Source organism: Canis lupus, chromosome 12 (assembly GCF_011100685.1).
Source record: "Canis lupus familiaris isolate Mischka breed German Shepherd chromosome 12, alternate assembly UU_Cfam_GSD_1.0, whole genome shotgun sequence".
Taxonomy (NCBI): Eukaryota; Metazoa; Chordata; class Mammalia; order Carnivora; family Canidae; genus Canis; species Canis lupus.
Window position 1 is genome coordinate 23,356,209 of NC_049233.1, and position 22,669 is coordinate 23,378,877.

General features: G+C 34.1%; 1 protein-coding gene across 1 annotated transcript in view; it reads right to left on the reverse strand.

The window, feature by feature from the left end:
- BMP5 (bone morphogenetic protein 5) overlaps positions 1-22,669 on the reverse strand; it is a 112,635-nt gene that overhangs the window by 36,827 nt on the left and 53,139 nt on the right. Inside the window, exon 2 of the mRNA XM_038554362.1 lies at positions 18,077-18,269. Coding sequence (XP_038410290.1) covers positions 18,077-18,269 — 193 coding nt within the window. The remainder of the gene's footprint in view (positions 1-18,076; positions 18,270-22,669) is intronic.

Below are 22,669 nucleotides of genomic sequence, written 5' to 3' on the forward strand. Positions count from 1 at the left end.
GCACAAGCAGGAAGTGATGCAAGCATCTGCTTCAGAGACATTTTTCCCTTCTTTTTCATTTTTATTACACTTTTTTTTTCATTTATATATATATATATATATATATATGTATTTTTATTTTTTACTTCATTTTCCATTTTGATTATACAATTATGTATATCAAAGGCCAAGAGGGGCTCTCAGACTGCACCACTAGATTATGGGATGAATCCCATGAATTGAGCAGCAGATGCACCCTGAATAGCTTTAACATCTTCTGCATGCATAAAACCCCTGGGGATAGTAACAGCTATGATTATGAACATGTATGTTTTAGGATAGTCTCCACAGTGTCACTGTGATTAACTCTTATTAATCTTTACTTTGGCATTAAATTTCCAAATGTATGAGCATTTGTTGAATGATAGCAAACTGCTTTATTTATTATTTCCTTACTACAGCTGCCTCTGATCTAAAAGTTACACATGTCCAACATTTAATCTTTACAATGGCTCTTCCTCAAAGTAGAATTGAAATATACCATTATGCATTTTATGACCTTTTATACTGTGCTGAATCTGTTTAAGGACATAATATTTATATGAGGAAAGCTAAAGCCATGTCATAATCAGCTATGTTAAATACTATTCTACTGCATTTGCCATCTATCTGCATCACACAAGTCACTTCAAATGTGGCTTTCAAAATGTAAAGAGCAATTTTTGAGTAAAACCAAATTACATATGTGTATTATTTCTTAAGACAAATACTCTATTATAATTGAAAATTTAACTATTTTTAACAGGAGTGAAGATTCCCAATGTTTTAGAAACTGCATCTTCATTTCTTTGTTTCAACTTGATTTATTCATTTTTTCACTAACCTAGAGAAGTTAAAATAAAGGCATTATGATTATTTAAATCATCTAGCTATCCTAGTCCCAATGATGCAACTTTTTTCCCCTTCACAATTTTAATAATAATGTTTAACAGAGGAGAGTTGCAGATACCTTTTCATATCTAATATAGGACTCAGTTTGAGATACCAAAGACATATGTTAAGCATATACTATCATGCAATGAAAATAGTCCATTAGTTATTACTTGAATTTTAAGGACCCATTATATTCATAGTGTGATGGGATAGCAATCGAATTCTCCCTCTTTTTCCTAACTTGGAAAACTCACCAAGTAAGTGGAATCCAAGAAAACACAAATTATCCTTAAATTCTTGAAATATTTGATATCTTTGAAACTATATTGTTGGAATAATTTAATCACATTATCAGTTTCTTAAACAGAATGAGTCACCTTGTAGCCTGGGAAATACTCAAGTGCCACCCTACTGTCAAACCTGCTTTCAATTTGAAATATTGCATAAATGTTCTACTAAGCTCTGCAGAGTTTATAATGCCACCCTTTGGCACGGTATAAACAAATACTTGAAAAACAAAAAGAACAAAGAGGTAACATTTGAGAACAATTTCCACTAGTTAACAAATATCTTTAGGTAGTTATTCAGGTAATATTTTCTATTATTTTTAAATTATGCTATTTTTCCAGAAAAAGATCTTCAAACCATCCACATCCAAGTCCCCAAATTTCAAGCATGTGTGTGAAGAAGATGGTTTCAGTTGTAATCGATATATTTAGAAAAAGTATCAGCCAAAGAATTCAAGCAAGCCCTAAATATCTGAATTTCAGAGATGGAACTTGCAGTTTATCAGAAGGAAAATCTAGGCCGGTGATAGGGTGTGAAAAATCCATACATTTCTAGTTCCCCTCTGAAAAGTTTTGAAGTTTCTATTGCTTTCTTAAGCTCCACAGTTTCCTATTCTTGAGCAAAGTTATTTTATTTTTGACTGATAAATTCTATTCTTTCATTTTTCCTCTATCCTTTTATAAAAGCTCTTCTGCATTACCTACAGACAATATAATATGCTTTGGAAGAATCAAGTCTATTACTAATCAACACAATGGTAGCAAGTCTGCAATTTTCACTCATGTAGTACTTTTCATAACAGTCTCTTAAAAATAAATCCCTACCCATTCTGTGGAAACTTAAATGCGATTTCTTTTGAAGTACAAAATTACTTCAGTAGAAAATGGAACTTACATCACTGGAAATAGTAGAAATACTATATCCTATGAATAGTATAAAATAAACCTGTTAAAGTTGCTTCATCTTACTATTTTTACTTGATGTTTTTATAGAAATTCTTGAAATAGCTAATAAAAGATATTTTAAAATATTAATTCACTTAAAGGGAATGCAGTAGAGAGAAAAAATATATGCAGCAAAATATATTTATTTGTAGCAGAAATAAATCCATGATATAATTTCTGTATATTTTTTACAATCAAAATAATGAAATTAAAATTAAAATCTCCATTCCTGCAAAAACAATAAAGTCCATGTACATAGATGTGTACAAGCAAATATTTCAGAATAGTGTTGTGTTAGTTTTCGAAGGCTGCCATAAAAAAGTACATAGACTGGGTGGTTTAAACAACAGAAAATTATTGTTTCACAGTTCTGGGGGCTGGAAGTTCAAATTACGGTGTTGGTAAAGCTGGTTTCTTTAAAAGCTATGAGGCAAGGATCTGTTCCAGGCCCACCTCCTTATTTTGCAGTAGGTCATCTTTTCCTTGTGTCTTCATATCATCTTCTCTGTGTGTGTGTCTCTGTGTCCAAATTCCCCCCGCCCTTTTTTAAGGTTTTATTTATTTATTCATAAGAGACAAAGAGAGGCAGAGACACAGGCTGAGGGATAAGTAGGCTCCTGAGGGGGCCTGATGTGGGATTCCATCCCAAGATTATGACCTGAGCTTAAGGCAGATGCTCAACCACTGAGCCACTCAGATGCCTCCAGTTTCCCCTTCTTATAAGGACACCCTAACGCCTCATTTTAATTATCTCTTTAGTTATTTCCAAATAAGGTCACATTCTGAGGTACTGTGGACTCAGACTTCAATATATAAATTGGGGAGAGAGGGGAGCACAAGTCAACCCATAACACTATTTCAAAATATATTTTTTATAGGTAGAAATTTTTCTGGATGTGAATGTTCTGTGTTTTTTTTTTATGTTATAGCAATTATCATATTGAAATGTTTTCAAAAACAAATATGTGAAAGTAAATTTATACTGATTAAAATAATTCATAATCACTAAAATTTGTATTTTCTTTTTCAGAAGGAATTTGAATATTTATCTAGACTACAATATAAATTAGCATTATAATTTCTTATACAGATAAATGAAGTCATCATTCGGTTATTAAACACAGAGTTATATCTAACAGATAAAGTATTTATAGCATGTATATAGACTTCTAGCTTGTGAAACATATAAACATATTGAAAATAGTTACTTAAAGTGAATAATATGTATGTATGTAGATATATTTATAGTTTGGTACAAATATATTTTGAGCAGATCTTACTTTAATCATGACCAGAGGCTTAAACGTGTCTAGTCATGGGGAATTGGTGGCTGTAAATACTGATTTATAATTTTACCACTTTTCAATTTACTGAGGAAAGAGTTTTGCATATGTGCCTTAGGAGTCTCAAAATACCAGAAGGGTAGGAAGGGTAGTACTTCACTAAGGATGGAACAGCAGGAGCCAAAATTCAGTGAACTTTGAATTGTCATCATTCTTATGACTCATCTGAAAATAAAGATGAATGGAATGAGAAAATTTTGACCTATGAAATTTGGGAAAGTATTATTTGGGGAGACACATTACCATCAAATGACATGAGTCGATGCTATTCGGGGATGCTTATAGATGTTAGCAATAGAATTGGTTACAAGTAACCAAGGAGAAAGGAGGAAGAACAACTATAAGGGAAGGAGCAGAATGAGGGTGAGAGCAAGGGAGAGAGGATAGGGAGGAGGCAGAGAAAAAGAAGACACAAGGAAATTCAGTAACTCTTCCCGGGTGTGTTATGTTGAAAATCCAATAACTGGCTGTCTTTGTAAGTCATTGTCTTAAAAATCACTTATATAAGCAAAGAGTCAGAAATTGCACTGTGGATACAACATTTATCCATCTAGAAAAGCCTAAAAATAAACAGCAATAACAAAAAAATGTGTATATACTGGTGCTTTTGATAATATAGTTCTAATGAGAGCATCATAACAGATCGAAAAGTATTTTGTGATATATGACTCAAAATATGGTTACAGTGATGGACATGATGTCAAACATGCATGTAAAAAGTTTGAAAGTTTTCACATGTATATTTTGAGAGTAAAAAAGGAATATGACTGTATTAATATTTTATGACCTGATTAAAATATATGCACATAATTATGAGTAATTTTTGTATTATTAATTGTATTCATTATATATCTATGTTTATAAACGAGTCCATTATATAAATACTCAATTTCTTCCTCTAATTTTTTGTATCTTTTACTTGGGTAAAGCAGATACCATTTTTATATAATCATATCATGTTTATGTGTTCTCCATAAAGTCAAGTATATACAGTATGCAAACATACCCAGTAGCACACTATACATTCAATTTTGAATATTGGAAATATTAACTTTCTCTATTGTCTGAATACCTGAATAAAGGGAGTATTCTCATTGTAAAACTAAAATAAAAAGAATGACCAAGAATGTCTGATGTAAAATCAGCTAGTCTGGGATTCTACCTCTGAAGGTGACTAAAATTGATCAAAGAATACTAAAACTAAATGGGATATAAATTACTGAGCCAAACTGTTATTTTATTGTTGAAAATTTTTAAAGAAAAATCAAATGATTTCTTACGGTTACTGCATCATTTGGGAGACCAAATCCTTGTTCTCCATATTTCATTTTCAGAACACTTTCTCTTATATCATGGAAGCTCCCTTTAGTCCCAAACTATATTTTGATTGCTCTCCTTATACCAAAAGATCACTGGTTTTTAGATTGGAATATCAAAAATTTAGGCTGAGTCATCAGCTTCAAACAGATGGTAGAACTGGAGCCAAGGAGTGACCTGAGACATTTTGGAAATCCATCCATCCATCCATTCATTTATTCACTCATTCACTTTAACATTTATTGACTCAATTTAACTAAACTCTAACTACCTCATAAGATTCTAGAGTAGGGTTGGCTACAAAAGAAATTTGGGTAAGTGAAAGTGAAGCAGTAGCCATATTTGTGCTTGGAATACTTCCATATGATCAAGTATTATTACAGCTTAGGCATACTGTCAAAATCTACTGGTTCACCTTTTGGGTGTGAGGCAATAGCTAAGCCTGTAGCTCCTTCAGATACCACTAAATCTCCTGGTTCAGTTTCTCTGAATGCAGGGTCAGGCGTGTGGATACATCTATGAGGAAATATGTGGTAGGTAGGAAATCTTCCGTATCACTGAAAGTGGAGGTTTGAAGATAGGTTCCAATTTGTCCTCATAGCTTCCAGATCATTCTCACAGGTTCTATTTTGTCCTTCTTTCCCCAACTCACCCACCTTTTCTTCCAGTCTTCTCTAAAGACCTTAAGCCCAGTATTAAATGCAGAGAAACAGCCTTACATAGACTATTTAACTACCTTCCACAATTGCATAAGGTCAGATCCTTACAATAAATTCTCACAGTATCATTCCCCAGAGGGATTAGACAGCTACCTTGTATTTGATCAATTGTATTGAACCACTTACATTATGGAAGGGCAGTACTTGTTCTCATTAGAATAGGCACTCTGGATATGAATTTTCCTTCTCTGCCCATAAGATTTCTGCCAAAATCACTATTCATGAACTTATAGAATGCCTTATTTACTGCCATGGAATTTTAATGCTGCTGATGATGACCAAAAAGTTCATTTAACAGCAAATGAAGTGCAGATAGACTCATGTTCATGGAATTCTCTTGCCTCACCATATTACCCATCACCTTATAGCAGATGGCCTAATAGGACAGAGAAATGGCCTCTTTAAAGATTCAGTTATGGGCAGCCCGGGTGGCTTAGCTGTTAGCGCCGCCTTAGCCCAGGGCCTGATTCTGACGTCCCGGGATCCAGTCCCACATCAGGCTCCCTGCAGGGAGCCTGCTTCTCCCTCTGCCTGTGTCTCTGCCTCTCTCTTTCTCTCTCTCTCTCTCTCTCTCTCTTTCTCTCTGTGTGTCTCTCATGAATAAATAAATAAAAACTTAAAAAAAAAAGACTCAGTTATGCCACCAGTTGGTTGTCAGTATCTTATGAAAATGGACAAATATCCTGAGGAAGTCTTATATGCTCTATATCAGCAAACAGTATAGGATTATTTCTCTCATAGTCCTCCTTCATGAGTCTAGAAATCAAGGGGTGGAAACAGAAGTAGCTCCTCTTACTCTTCCTGATCCAACTAGCAATATTTTTGCTGTATGGCCTCAAAACGTTGGGCTCTGTTGATCCAGAGCTCTTAGTTCCCAATGGTGTAATAGTATCATTAGTAGCCTTAGCAGTGGTTCCATTAAGTTAGAAATTGAGACATCCACATGGTCACTTTGGGGTCCTCATGCCAGTGAATCAAGAAGCTGGTAAAGGGCTGCTAGAATGTGTGGGTTGATCAATCCTACTTATCAAAAGGAAACTAGGTTGGTTCTACCACAATATGGGAAAAGAGCATATCTGAAATAATAAGACATCACCAGGAATACTCCTTAGGATTTCCATGTCCTATGATAAAAGTCAATAGAAAACTACAGCTCAATGTAGGCATTACTGCTAATGGTCCAGACACTTCAAGAATGAATAACTAATTTACCTCACTAGGTAAGGAACAGTGACTGGCAGTAGTGCTTAGTGAAAATAAAAAGGATATGGAATGCATTTCAGAAGAAGGAAGTTATAAATACTAGCAACAACTATGTGACCAGTTACAGAAGTGAGGTAATAGTTATATTATTTTCTTATTTTGATATTAATGTATCAGTACTCATATGAACCAATTTTTCCCTTCTCCATCTGCCTACCACCTAGTATAAGTAGTTATGATAGTAGCTAACCTCATATTTATATTGAAGTGACAGGATATCAAAGGGGCAATATGACCCAGGTAGGAGAGGAATGAACAACATCCAAAGACAGATAAATAAGCAGAGAATGATTTTACTACTATATTTTTTGGAAAGTATGAATGGTTTTAAAATGTATCTATTGGTGTCAGTTTGACAAAGATGGACTGTGGTGGCTTTATACTTTGTCAAATCAGCTAAACGGAAACTGAAACTCCGAGAATTCTCTTCCCTGTTTGGTTCAGTGTTAAGGTTAGCCATACAAGAAATTTGTGCAGGAGTTGAAGTGAAGCATCAGCCAAGTTTATGCTTGGAAGATTGGTAAAGTGCCAGGTTTTTTTCCTGCACACATGCATTGTCACTGATCTGCTGGCTCATCCTACTGTGAGGAACAACTGGATCTGCTGCTCTTTCAGCTTCCACTGGATGTCAGTAACATCAGTTTCTCCAAATCCTGGCCCACAATTCCTCCTGCCACAATTCATCCCCTTCACCTTCCCCACATCCTAAGCAAGGGGTATGTGGAGCTCATGGTGAAGTTTACCAGCTTACCCTTCAGGTCACTCTCATCGTTGAAGCTGGGACTTTCTGAGAAGTAGAATGCTTTCCAATATGTCCTTGGAGTTCCAGATTATTCTCCCAAGTTTTAATTCTCCTCATGCTCTCTACTCCACCTCCATTTCCCTTCCCAGTTGCCTGTCCTACAAACTTCAGACCTACCACCAGATGCAGAAGCAACAGAATCAAATGAACTATTTAACTAGGTCCCACAATTACAAAAAGACAAATCACTGTAATAAGTCCTTTATTCTTTATCAGTCACATGATTCTACTTCTCTTATCCAATACTGACTCACATACTCTGGCATGCATTGAATTGTGTCCTCCAAAACAATATGCTGAAGTCCTAATCCCTGGCACCTGTAAATGTGATTATTTGAAAATAGGGTCTTTACTTTATAATCAAGTTGAGATGAGATCATTAGGGTGGGGCTAATCCACTATGGCTGCTCTCCTTATAAGAAAAAGAGATATAAATAGACACATTCAGAGGGAAGATAACTATATGAAGACAAAAGCAGAGATAAGAATTACTTTGACATAAGCCAAAGAACATCTGAGACTACCAGAAATTGCAAGCGGCAGGAATCCTCTCATAGAGGTTTTGGAGGAATGTGACCCTACTTGACTTTGGACCTCTGGCCTCCAGAACTATTAGAAAACAAATTTCTGTTATATTAAGCCATCCACATTTTTGACAAGTTGTTATAGCAGCTCTCACAAACTAACACACTTCCCTAGTTGGGATATTTCAAATATTAAACAGGAAGTGGTAGGCAGGATCAAAGAATGAAAAAGTAATCCATAAGATTTGGTAACAAGGAGGCTGTTGCTGGATGATCAGTTGAGTGGAATTATGGGAATCAAATTGCAGGAATTGAGAAGTGAATAAATATAAGAAAGCAAAGAGATGTACTTATTTTTTATTTTTTTTAAGATTTTATTTATTTATTCATGAGAGACACAGAAAGAGAGAGAAAGAGAGGCAGAGACATAGGCAGAGGAAGAAGCAGACTCCCTGCAGGAAGCCCAATGTGGGACTCAATCCCGAGACTCCAGGATCATGCCATGGGCCAAAGGCAGACGCTCAACTGCTGAGCCACCCAGGCATCCCAGCAAAGAGATTTAAAGAAAAATTTTATATCAGTGAGTTTGGCTACGATAAGGAAAAGGAAAATAGAATAGGATTTGGGGCAATAGGGGCAGACAGAATCAAGTAAAGGAATTTTTAGTTAATGCAAGAAACATGAGGATATTTATATGACCCACTTAAATTCATATTTGAAGATAAAATATCTCACACTATTTTCAACACAAGAAGAGATGTGAATATACTGAAAATCTCCCAAAATAAGCATATGTTTGGTTATCTCTCTATAACACTATCCTTGGGTTCACATGTTAAAATTGTTTATAAAAGAAATTACTTCTTAGCAAAGGAAATTGGAAAAACTAACATGTATTGTATGAGTCTTTGGAAGGAACTCACATTCATTTTTTGCTGGAATCTGTTTTATCAAGGGTACTGTTTCACAGACTTATTAGCAAATCAATTCTCTTCCTTGTTTCTAAATATGACAAACATTTCTCATTGGTATCTTATTACTTGAGCAGAAGGTATAGAACTCGTGGATCCTCTTAGAAGCCTCATTATAAGTGTACCTTTATAAAGCAAAGAATCAGAGTTGTAGGTGGAGTTGGTATCTGCTTCATTTCAACAATAACTTGCTATATGCAGACTTTGCTTAGAATAATTATTCCCTTTAAATTACCTGTCTGGGACAGCCCGGGTGGCTCAGCGGTTTAGCACTGCCTTCAACCCAGGGCCTGATCCTGGAGACCCGGGATCAAGTCCCACGTCAGGCTCCCTGCATGGATCCTGCTCCTCCCCCTGCCTGTGTCTCTGCCTCTCTCTCTCTCTCTCTCTGTCTCTTATGAATAAATAAATAAAATCTTTAAAAAAATAAAAATAAAAAATAAATTACCTGTTTGAACTTGTTTTTTTTCTTCTTTAAGTAAAGATTAAAATAATATCTATCTCAAAAATATATTGCAAGGATGAAAGGATACATAAATAAAAAATGCTATGCAAATTACTACGGTTGGCATTTTTTTAACCAATACAAATCACATTTAAGTATGTATATAATAAGTTGTATGTATTATGCTTGGTGGCATAATTAGGATCAGAAGTGATTTATACAATTATTACTACAAAAGTTCTTTAATAACCTGTACTTATAAATTTTGGATATAGGTACACATTCATTCTCTTTAACTTTAGTAACATTTATTAATGCATGTAATCCATAATAAACCATAATCTGTCCCTAAATCAATTAGAGGAAAAAAATTAAGTTGAGAACACATCAAAAGGAAGTAAAATTATTTATATAATCAATAATAAGAGATAATTAAAGAGAAATATTCTTCAGATTGTTATGATTTCAATTACTTCTATTTATGCATGTGTATTTGTGTATACACATACATTGTATATAATATAATAGAAAGAAGAAACAGTTAACCAAGAGTATAATCATTCTACAATCTAACCCCAAGCACTAAACTTGATCAAGAAAAGCTTTCAGAAATTGTCTGGAAGATACAGAGATAAATTTTGGAGGAAAGGTTGCATTATTCTACTTCCATAAGACATCTCTAGTTTTTCCAAAATTTCTACTGTTAAAAGTATTTCACCTCCTTCCATCACCCTTTGCCTTTGAATAGCTTATCAAGCCCAATAAAAATATAAAAATGGCCACCCAAGGAGAAAGCATATATCTTTCTCTGGGCATTTGACATAAATACCACAACACTATTTAAGGAACCCAATGTACAACTCTAGTATGGAACAAATTAACAAAGGACAACAGATTAATAAATTATATTCTCTGGAATTTATGTCAAGTTTCTCTCATAAGCAGCTTTAGCTTAAAAGTATTAGAATTTGACTCTTAGCTGATTATTTGCAACTGATTTTTCCTACCAAAATAAATGTGAAATAATAAAGTTCTATAAGTCTCATAGAGCATCAATTTTCAGAATATCTGCTTCAGTGCTGTATTAACATTTCAAGAGTACAGATGCAAATTGGTAAAATAGCAATATTAGATGAAATTGAATCACAGGCATGACAAAAATAGAAAAACAAGTTGAATTCCCACTATGAAAATTCAACTTTCTCTCTGCAGAATTTTTTTTTTAATTGCCAAGATATTATTAATGTTTAACAGGTTTCCTAGCATTACACATCCCATATTTTCCCTTTCAGAGAATCTAAACATGTGCTACTGGATATATATACACACAGGAAGCTCCCTCATTTAACAAGAAACAAAGAAGTAAGACTATTACACAGATAATCCAACCACTTTTAATTCTTCCTAATCAATGAGCCACGTGTCCAAAGCACCATGCCCCCAGAGCTCTTAGAACTCAAAAAGCTCTTCCATGCTATGACACTTAGGATTCCAAATATGAAATTTGTCAAAGGAAAATGGACTTACTGGCACTTTATTCACATTTTTAAACTTACAACTTAAACTTTAAATAGAGCAGGATTTCTCAATCTCACCATTATGGACATAAAGATCATTCTTTATTGTGTGGAAGAGCTACCCTGTCCATTGTAGAAGGTTTAATCGTGTCTCCCACTACCTCAGCATTTCTACCCACTGGATTCCTTTAGCTCTCCATCCTCTCACCCTCACCAATTGTGACAGTCAAAAATGTCTCCCAACATTGCTAAATGTTCCCTGGGGCCCAAATTGCTCTAGTTGAGAACCACTGAAAGAGAGCACAAATCCCTGCAAGCTATGCTTGTATGCTATCCTGTATACTTAGAGAAAACGGCATCAAGCATCCAGCATCTTGCTCTGCTATACTGCTCTCAAGAGCCCATGAAATCTTCCCGAGTGGAAATTGTCAATGTACATTCTGAAGTATGTCCACAGAAGAATCACAAATCTTAGAGAAGCAGGATGGGGGAGATGATGTAAATTTGAAGCTGACTGTGAACTGGAATGATGACAGCTTAACTAAATATATCCAAGTAGTAAAGGTGGCTAATGACATCAAGCAGGCTAGCTTAAAATGTTTTTACAATGGACTACAAAAATTCATATTCAGAGTAGAACATGAGGAAAAGGTTGAATTATACATAGCACATTTATACATATATACACATATGTGTGCCTCTATATGTGAAAAAAAATAATTCAAGGACAGCACTTACACAGTGCCAGACACATGGTGAGTGCCCGTTAAATGGATAACTGTTGGCTGCTGTTCTTAGTAGCAGTAATACTGGCATTGATAGCTTTGTCTTTTCTAATTCTTTATACATTTAAACATTTTACTACTCAGGAATAGTTCTTCTAGGACACACCCCTCTCTCTGTGTCTCTCTCTGGCCCTCTTACTCCCCTTCCCCCTCCTCTCCCTTTGGCTATAGAAAATGTCCACTCATCTTGAAAGGCCCAGCTCAAGGGTGCACTCCTCTCAGTGGCTTCCCTGAAGGTCCCTCACCTTCCCACATGAAGAATTAATTTCCCCTTCGTTTGTGTTTCCACCACACTTCATGCATACTTACATCATAGTGCTTAGCACGTTGTATTCCAGTTATTAAAGTCTGTGTGCGGTGGGCCCACCACAGCCCCTGGCCCTCAGGCTATGAGCTTTTGAGATTTTATTTACTCGGCCTCACGTCCCTTGTGTTTGCTACATGGTAGGCGCTCAGCGAAAGCATGCCGACCTTAGCCGAATTATCTGGAAAATTCAATCATGTGGAAACCTCATTTCCCAATCATGCCAGATATATGAGGTGTGACTGAAGAGCAATGCCTTCTATATAGGATTGGGGGCTGTCAGCCTTATATGAGAAGATTAAATAAGTGGAATGATGCAAAGTGTGTTAACTTTGTACCAAGAAAAATAGATATCTGGATAAATATCAGAACACTCCTCTAAATTGCACACATTTAAATATGAGTAGGAATAAATGGGGGAGGGGGGCAATGGTAGAACTGGAATATATTATTTTAAGACTTTTAAGTCTCACTAAGATAAATACATGTGAAAGAGATGACATAATGGGTCTTTTAAAAATTGTTTATTGCCTAACACTGTCAAGAAATTCATATACTAGGGACATCTGGGTGGCTCAGTGGTTGAGCATCTACGTTCAGCTCAGGTTGTGATCCTGGGGTTCTGGGATCGAATCCCATGTACGGCTCCCCACAGAGAGCCTGCTTCTCCCTCTGCCTGTGTCTCTGCCTCTCTCTCTGTGTATCTCATGAATAAATTAAAATCTTTTTTAAAAAAGAAATTCATATACTAGATGGTTTTTAGATCAGACAATGTCTTGAATATAAAACATATCTATAAAACATCAGTCTAGTTACCTTAAGAATCCCCACCATAACACTCCTCAATAATACATTAGGGAAAGTGAGCTTTATGTTTGTTTAATATATATACATACACACACACACACACACACACACACATATGCATTGTTGAATGCACTGTATTAAAGAATATAGTCTGCACTGACATTTTGATTGTTTCTGAATTTAATTCAAAACACTAAGTAAATAAAACCCACAAGTCTGAAGACAGAAGTTTTACATAGAAATTTTAAGAGGTGGTCCTAGCTTTGAAAATGGCCAGAAGTATTAGTTTCTTTTCCAACTTCCATTTTAGATCTTGATTTAAGAAATATATGAAGCCATAGATAAACAATACTAAGCAAAATATAATAATAATTGGATTTCAAAAGTACTTTTTTTTAGTCTTTATTTAAATTCTAGCTAGTTAACATATAGTATAATATTGGTTTCAGGAGTAGAATCTAGTGATTCATCATTTACAGATAATACCTAGTTCAAAGGCACGTTTTAAAATCGAAATTCTATTTTAATTGTGATCATATGATATATATATGAAGTATTTTTAATCTGTTCCTCCCCACTTTCAGAGAATTAAAATCAAGGCTTCTAGTTGGCCGAAAAACTTCCCATAGTATAAAAGAAAGAAAAGATATATATTTATTTATCTACTTCATTTTCTATGGGAAAAAAAGACTTCTATGGCTTAATTAAAAATAAGAGCCACTTATTGTTAAATACTAATGTTTTGTTTATTTTCATTTTGGTTTGGTTTTTGCCTGCCTCTACCTCAAGGAGTTGGGAAGGCTATTTTATGAAGAAATGTGTAGCATGAAGTTGTTTCATTATTGTCTCTCTCTCTCAACTATAATTATGCTTGTTTCTGATTATAGAAATAATGTTGGTTATAAAAATTTAGAGTGTACACAAAGGGGTAGGAATTAAAATTTCAAATCCACAAGCTTCCAATAAACACTGAGTGCTTCCTTTCAATCTGTTTTCCACGTGAATTTATTTAAAATAAGCATAATTAGTCTCATACTTTAGTCAATTAATGTTATAGTCTGAGAACCTTCTACTGTTATCAAATATGCTTAAAACACAATTTCTACTTGCTATATAAAGTATACATCTCTATTTTCCAAAAAATGAAGTGTGACTTTTTACCTTCTATTTAACACTAAAATGTCCTCAGTTTATATGCTTGAAACAAAAATACTGTAATAAACTTTTATATGTGACTCTTTGTCCAATTTGTCTACATCTCTGATATCTCTGTAAAATTTATAAATAAGTAGTCTCCTATCTCTAAGAAATTTCAAAGAAGAATTTAATTATTTATTTAACATTTGCTGTCAGGGACAAGTTCACAGATAGCTTCCATGGTGTTACTGTTAAGTTGGGTGATATTCATTAACTTAAACTGATTCATTAACTTAAACTGGGTGATATTCATTAAACTTAAAAATGGACCAATTCCTTTATTGAATCAAAGATCAGGTGATTTTTTTATTAAGTAAAGGCACCTGGCATCATATTACTTACTTTATCATCACATAAAAACTGGTGTCAGTAAATGGGAACTATTAGTACTATAATAACCACCTATTTTTGCTTACCTTATGTATACAATCCTCTAAACTCAAATAAAACAGATGCTCCTATTGAGCTATGCGAGTATATATTGACCAATATATTTATAAAGTATCAACTATGGTCTTTGTACTGTGATAATCACTAGTTCTTCCCCAAATCACCTGAAATTCTAAGAGGCACATTTACTGTTTCTATGTCATGCACCCCTTAAATATATTTATATATTTCTTTGGAACAAAAAGTGGAGTGCAAAAAGTGAATCCTGGATGTATAGACAAGACAGGGCACAGGACTGAATTTTTGTACACTGCTGATTAAAGAAACTCCAGTAATGGATAAATGCCTATTTCAAAGACAAGGAAAGCATTTTGCCAAAGATTCTCTCAGCAGATCAACACTATATAAAATTGAGATACATGCATGATTCTCTCAGCGGATCAATAGTACATAAAATTGAAATACATGCATGAGTTTGTATGTTTCAGAGATTGAAAAAGATAACTGGTAGAAATTCTAGACACATTAGCAAAAACAAAACTCACAGAAACTAGTAAGTATAGCATAAACCTACAGGATGGTTCAGCAACAATACATGATAGTAGATTTCCAGAAAGTCAAATTAAGAGGATTGAATTAATATGGAATTGAATTTACTGAATTGAACTTTTACAAATGCTATTTAGTAAGGTGGATAGCAACCTATACAATTTATACCATCCTAGAGTTTAGAATGGCAAGCGAAGAGAGTATCAATTGAAGACATACATGCACTTTAGATGTTAGAAATTGTTTCTCAAAGACTTAGGGAAAATATTAAGGATATTAGGAAATCTTGGATCTAGAATAGATTTAAACACATGTTAAAATAAGTAAAGACTTAGCCAAATTATACTCAAGAGTACTGAAAAAGCATGCAGATGTAGGTGTAGAAACACTAAGAGTAGTATTTTTCAAATCAGGTATAGAAAAATAGCAAGGTTTCAAAATAAACAAATGTCCCATTTTTTTAAAGTTGAAATTCTCAAAACTGTGAAGTCCGATAAGCTAACTATCAGCATCCAAAAATATTCCTAAATGTATTGTTCATAAAAACCAGCAAGGGTTCATCAGGAAGGAGTCTCTAAATTATTATCTATAATCTCTTCTGGTAGTCCTTTATTTCTATTATGCTTATTATGTCTTAAGTCATGTAGTTCACATACTTAGAGAAAAGAGGTGAAAGAAAGCAAAATGGATGGCTAGTTCAGTGGATAACATTCAAAAATATCCTACACATATACAATGATAGACCTAAGTAAAAGTCAGGACTTTAAATTGTGATCATTGTAAGGTCTGTATCTATATTGAAACAATCAGTAAGTATACTCCAGAGGATAGAGACTGGTGCACTGGTAAAAAAAAAAAAAAAAAAAAAAAAAAACACACTTGGGATATGAAATAACCAAGTACAAATTCTTTATGCATAAATATTGTGAATGACCAAAAATGGAGATAATTCAAGTATTTTAAGATATGTTGAGTATTATCCCAATCCTGGGTAATAATAATTTCAAAATTTTAATTCCTAACAAGCAAATTAGAGGATTAAATAAAAAAAACTTACTTAAGACATTATCCTTTCTTTAAAGAGCTCACAGTCCAAGGGTGGAAACAAATAGAAAAAGAAAATTATAAATAAAATATTTGTTATTATGGCAATATAATTAAATAATATTTGAAGTATAACTTTTAATTCTCCTCACTTAATCTCATTTTCTTGGATTTTATATTTAATAGAGCAGACTCCCTACTTCTATACAGGACTCTATCCCAGGACCCTAGGATCATGACTCTAGCTGAAGGCAGATGCTCAACAGACTGAGACACCCAGGCGCCCCTCTGATCACTTAATTTTAAAAGACATCATCATTATTTAGTATTTTAAAAATAAGGTACTATGCCAGGCTCTGTCTCTGACAAAAACAAACAAACCAAAAAACTTGGTATTGGGATGCCTGAGTGGCTCAGTGGTTAAGCATCTGCCTTCGGGTCAGGGCGTGAACCTGGAGTACTGGGATGGAGTTCCACTTCTGGCTCCCTGCATGGGAGAGTACTCTGCCTATGTCTCTGCCTCTCTCTCTCTCTCTCTTTCTGTGTGTGTGTGTGTGTGTGTGTGTGTGTGTCTCATGAATAAATAAATAATCTTAAAAAAAATTTGGTATATTCATTTTATAAATGAAACCACTGGATTGAGATTTAAACAAACAAAAATCCACCAATAGACAAATAGCTAGTAAGTGTTCAAGCTGAGAAAGGAACACAGATTTTTCTGCCTTCGAATTACTGCTCTTAAAATAAGATCAGCACTTATTAAGGTATGTCCAGCTGAAACAGTGTTTCATGGGTATTAAATATTATGCACCCCAAGGAAAAGATTCTGTAGTCAAATAATTTTGAGGAAGATTAGGTTACTTTACGATAAAGCATCTCCAAGACTTTAATATTCTGATGTGCATTGTGAATCTCCTAGAGAATGGTCTAACAGGTAGGGTTTTCAAATGCATTTGACCTCAGAAGCTTTTTATTCTTTTTTCTTCATTGAGCATTGCAAAGGGCTATTGTCCCATTGAGCACCCATTGGGAACTCTGGCACTCTCAAAGACCAGGAAAAATCTAAATATCAGGGAGTAGAAATATTCAACAAGGAGAGGGAGCAGCCTTGGAGGAGACAAGATAGTTGTCTTTAAATATCTGTCTCATCAAAGAAAGATATACTATTTCACCAAAGCGAAGATCTAGATCTAATTATTGGAAGTTACTAGAGAGACAGATTATCACCTCAATATGATATACCAATAAGAGCTAAAAAAAAAAAAAACAATGGAAAAGCTGTCCAAAAAAGGTGGCTAATTACCTATAAAGGTGTTGCCCAAGAGATTTCTTCACCAAGTGAAAGGTCAGAGAACTCCACTAAGCTTTCTTTTCAACTCTTCTATTTGATGATTCATTTGTGGTAATTATCAACTGAAGTTTTCATATATGTAGTATTTCTGTCACTGTCCATTTTTGCACCATTTTGAATTAACCATTTTATAAACAGAAGACATACAGGTTAATGCTCAGAAACTATTGCAAATGTAATGCCTTACATCAAAATACACATAACAACACAGATGTAATTTATACTTAATGCCAGAAAGAAATAAAGCTGCTTTTCTCTAACTTACAAAATACCAAGTTATTTAAATCATTTTAATTATCAATTTTATGTGTGCAGACTAAAATGAAAATTTTCTCATTTACAAAAAGAGACAAGAGCCTGCAAAGCAAATATGGGGAAACATAAGACCATCTAGTACTCAGATTTGTGTCAGGAGGAAGGAAAAGCTAGGGAATGTAGAAAGCACTTTTCATATCAATTATGCTTACTTTCAATGGGTCTATACCTGGTTTTCAATATCACTACATCCAAAGAAGACATAATTTGATAGATCTCATAGATTATCAATGGATTTTTACTACAATTAACCTTTGTTTGCATAGTAAGTTAGATATAAAGTCATTACCTATTTGTGTATTCCTTGATGATCTGATATATGCTAATCTTAATCGTTTCATTTTCAAATCGACTATTGCTCTGGTCCTTGTATATCCGGAATTCAGCAGCTGTCACTGCTTCCCCATGAGGAATTTGAGTCAGATCAAATCGGAATTCTTTGTAATGCCTTCGCTGGTGAGAAAAATCCTTGTCTCTTTCAACTGGAGAAGAAAAAAAAAAAAGAAAGAAAAAAATTAGTCCTTTATAAAATATGGAAATTAATGGTAAATTCTCCAGCTTTGAAATAGAAAACAAACAAGTAGGATATTATAAAACTGGGAAAACACTAGAACCACAGACTCATACATGTCTCCAGTTGAAGGAAATTCCACAAACCAAAAACCTTTAGTTCAAAAGCAATATAACCTCTGTGGTTTCATACAAATTCCTGGATCTGAAATAGAAAGGCTATCCAAAAATGTTTTAAAAAGCAAAGGTTGTAAAATGATTACTAGCATGTATCAGGTACTAGAACACAGAAGGGTTCATACAGGAATTAGGAATATGTTATAGAAATCCCCAGAGTTCCAGGTGAAGTCAGTGATGAGATTTAGCACAGCTAAGGGAGGAAAATAGGAAGGACTGAGAAATTGCAGGCACATAAGAACTATGTTTATGACATTATAAAGGTCAAGTAAATAAAACAAATTCATGTTCATGAGAAAGATTACTTCTAACATGTCTTCCCCAGAAGAATTTGTTTTCTCCTGTTAGCAAATGAAATGTTTTTCTTTTATTAAAAAAAAAATAGCACTTTTATTACTTCTTATAGATTGTTTAGTACAATCTCCCTACCCATGATGCAGCAGAAAGCCTTCCACAGACCTCTGTCTGTTCTTACTCAAAATAGGGAGGGGAACATATTTTCTCCCTTCAGCAACCTTCCCACTAAATGAAGTCAGAGAACTATTCCTCTTGGGAACATTATGGAATGTTGAAAATTCAGGACAGTAAGTGTCAGGCATATTATTATATAACCTGGCTTTGTAAAATAGAGTATTATTTCATATAGCCCATATCCACTGAGCATCAAAAACCTTCTTAAGGAATTATCTATTCAAAGAACTCGTTTTTAGTAATGCACTATCATTTGATGGAGTTAGTTTCTCAGTATTGGTAGCTTTCTCAAAAATCTCAGTTATCTAGGATACTAGAGGACAGGATCACAAAAATCTCACTGCAAAGCACTGTGCACAGGTGTCTCACAATTATAGCCTATCATAACACTTATATATGTTCCCTGTGATATGCTTCATTGCTTAAATTTTGTTATAAGAAGATAAAAAATGCATAAATTGTATAAATGAACTCACAAGTTTCAAAAGTTGCCGGAAGATATAAAATATCTTCAAGTAGTTCATTGAAATCATGTCAACACTGATATAAATATATGAAACATGGGGTCTTAAACTAGAGAAAGGATTAAGGAAGTGAAAAGAGGGTCGTGACCATCCAGGAATGACTATGGAAGCCAAGGCTGCTAGAACTCTGTGTTCCAGGGCCAGATGGGTTCCATGTCTGAGGAAGCTCATGACAAAAGAATGCATGATTCCTTGCCTTTATCCTTCAAAACAATCTTTGGTTTATTTTCCCCAGGAGTAGGAGGTAGTTTAGGAGAGTGAGGAGCTCATCTCTACCTCACCTCCCATACCTAAGCCAGTGAAGAAAAATATAAGCTATGCCTGGGGGCATTTTGTCCTGTGGAGCTTGGCAAGGATGGTGCTCTTGGGCTGTCTGGCTCATGCTGACACCACTTCATATGACTCATGTTTTGTTTTTTTAAATATCACTATCTTGATCCTAAGAGAGATCCACTCCCAGGGAGATCATTCATCAACTTTTCCCTAAATAAGGAAGGTAATCTCATTTTTAGGATGCTATTTTGGTCATAACTTAAACCTCTTTTCTATCTAAACTTCTACGGGCAATAGCATAGACTGATATGAACATATCTCCCTTAGCTCTGTTTGTCCATTCTCCCGACTCAGCCATGTGAGAGGGAAAACAGGGTAGAAAATGCCTGCAGACTGGATAAGTCTCTTAAAAGTTGGGATGTTAAAACTTGCCACAACTTTTATTTATACAGAGAACAGAATTTAATTCACTGAAAACTTGTTCTTTTCTGATCCTAATTTAAATGAAGTAGATATTATAAAACAGGATTTACATAGCAGTCATTATATTCAGGTGCTGTTTTAAGCATTGTATTAATATGAACATATTGTACTTTATAAAAACCAGTGAGGTAAGTTCTACAATTATCTTCACATTGAAGATGAAGTAACTGAGGAAGCAGAGGGAATAAACACCCAAGAATATGAACCAAGCATCTGAGGCCACCAAGCTATGAAATCTGAAATCTCAGATACACAAGTCCAAAATTCAAAAAGCTCTGAAAACTGAATGTTTGGCTTCAAGTTAATTTGGCAGAAGAACTGGAAATTAGCTGATTTGAGGCAATTTAAAGTCTCTATTTATTCCACTTTATATAAATATTTATTGCTTTGCTGCAGAAATGTTCATGTGTTTGACTAGGTTGCACTGTTCCAGACTCTGCTTGAGGAGTTCCATATTTTATGATAAATGCTCCAACCAATCATTCAAAAATATATTTTTCTATTCTGAAAGTCAATATTTAAAATTCTAAGTAACAATCATCATGCAATTTTTTCATTAACAATTAATTTTATATTTGAAATTTAGATGAAAAAAAAAAAACCCGATAGTCCTCAAAAAAAGACCTGAGACATGAGTTTGTTAGGATCCAATCTAAAGCATGCACCTGCATAATGGAGATAAGTATTGAATTCATATTATGTCAAGTCATCTACTGGTCTGGAATCCCCTGTGAGATATTAGTATAATAAAGTGGAAAGCTAGAATTTCAGCTGTTATTATAAAATTTCAGTTTTCTAATCCAGGCTATTTAACCTAACCCCTTAAGGGGGCAAATTTTCAAAGAGTTTAATAAAATTTTATATTAAATATACCACACAAAATAAAGCTGCAGTGCAGATCTGTCCATTGACTCAAATTCCTATATCCTATTGCTTTGAATTATAATTGCACTAGTAAATTCCATGGGACATGTTGGAGTGAATAATGGAATAAAACTTATATTTATATAGCCTTGCACTCCTAATGATGCTCACAAATATTCACAAGGTAATCTCAGTTACCTCAAAGAGCAATCCTAGGGAGGTGTCAAATATTAATACCCCTAATTTAAGAATAAGAAATTGGGTGATGACAGCTAGGTGGTAACAGATCTCTGTCTCCTAAAACTCATTATAAATCTTTGCTCAATGTCCATACCACCTATGTAATGACATCCTACGGTTCTGTACTTAGAGAATAGTTCATAGCTAGTATATTAATACAGTGTTTCTCAGCAGTATCCAAAAGGGTGGAGAATAGGCTGGAGAATTAAGGGTTTGATCAGCAATGGTTAATTAGCATCTAACACAAACAATGCTTGACCCAAAGAAGTCTTCTAAGAAATACTGAATGAAAGACTGTATGAATGGATCAAAATCTAACTCTATCTCTTCACTAAGTATCATCTTGCTGAATTACCTGTTGATGAAAGGCATGATAATTTCTTTAACTCTCATTGGTTTGACACATACTTCATTTAACCTCATACCTTACTTATGTCTCTAAGTTTCTATAACTTGTCCAAAAGCCCACTATAAATAATTGGGAGAGAACAAATTTCAATCCATAGTCAAGAATTCAATTCCCAAGCCCTCAACAACACAACACCATGTTTGTTTGTTTTTCCTGGATGTGGTTTTTTTCTGTTTTATTTTATTATTACTCAGCAAAGTTGACCTTTCAATACTCTCATTCTCCTCTATGATGCTCCTAGTATAGAGGATACTACACTTTCTGGACTCTGCTCATTCTTCTAGAACTCAGTCCTCCAATGTTTATCTTAGTAAATCTTATGTTATATTCACTTATTTAATATTGATGCCATTTCTTATCTAAGGAAATTTTTATGAACAAACAGGTGATTGTATTCATAATTTGAATTAATATTATATAACATTTGTATTAGCATGCAAGGTCATCCTTTTATTACAATCATATTTTAAAATAATTGTAACTGATCAGCTGGATCATTCCATATTCCAACCTTTTCTACTACCAAAACTGCCCTCCCAAAACAGATGAAAAGGAATATACAGACATGTTTCATATTCCTTAAGTATAAGCTTTTTATAGGAGATATCGCTGCCTTGTTTATATTTGATGATTTGGGACTTATTAAGCATTGTTTCACCATATATTACAGTGTACTATAACCCACTGCAGTTATAAATGGCTTAGAAGAAAAACAAATAAAGGGGCAAATAATCAGAAAAATATATACAATTTTAGTTTTTTAAAACTCATATTAATATTTGGTCCTTTCAATTTACTCTTTATTTTGAATGTTATACCAACTAAATACCATGAGATTCATCAATCATCTTTATTATCATTTCTAACAAAATCTGTATTGCCAGGTTAAAATATATGACTCCATAAAAATAATTACATTCTTATTTGGTGG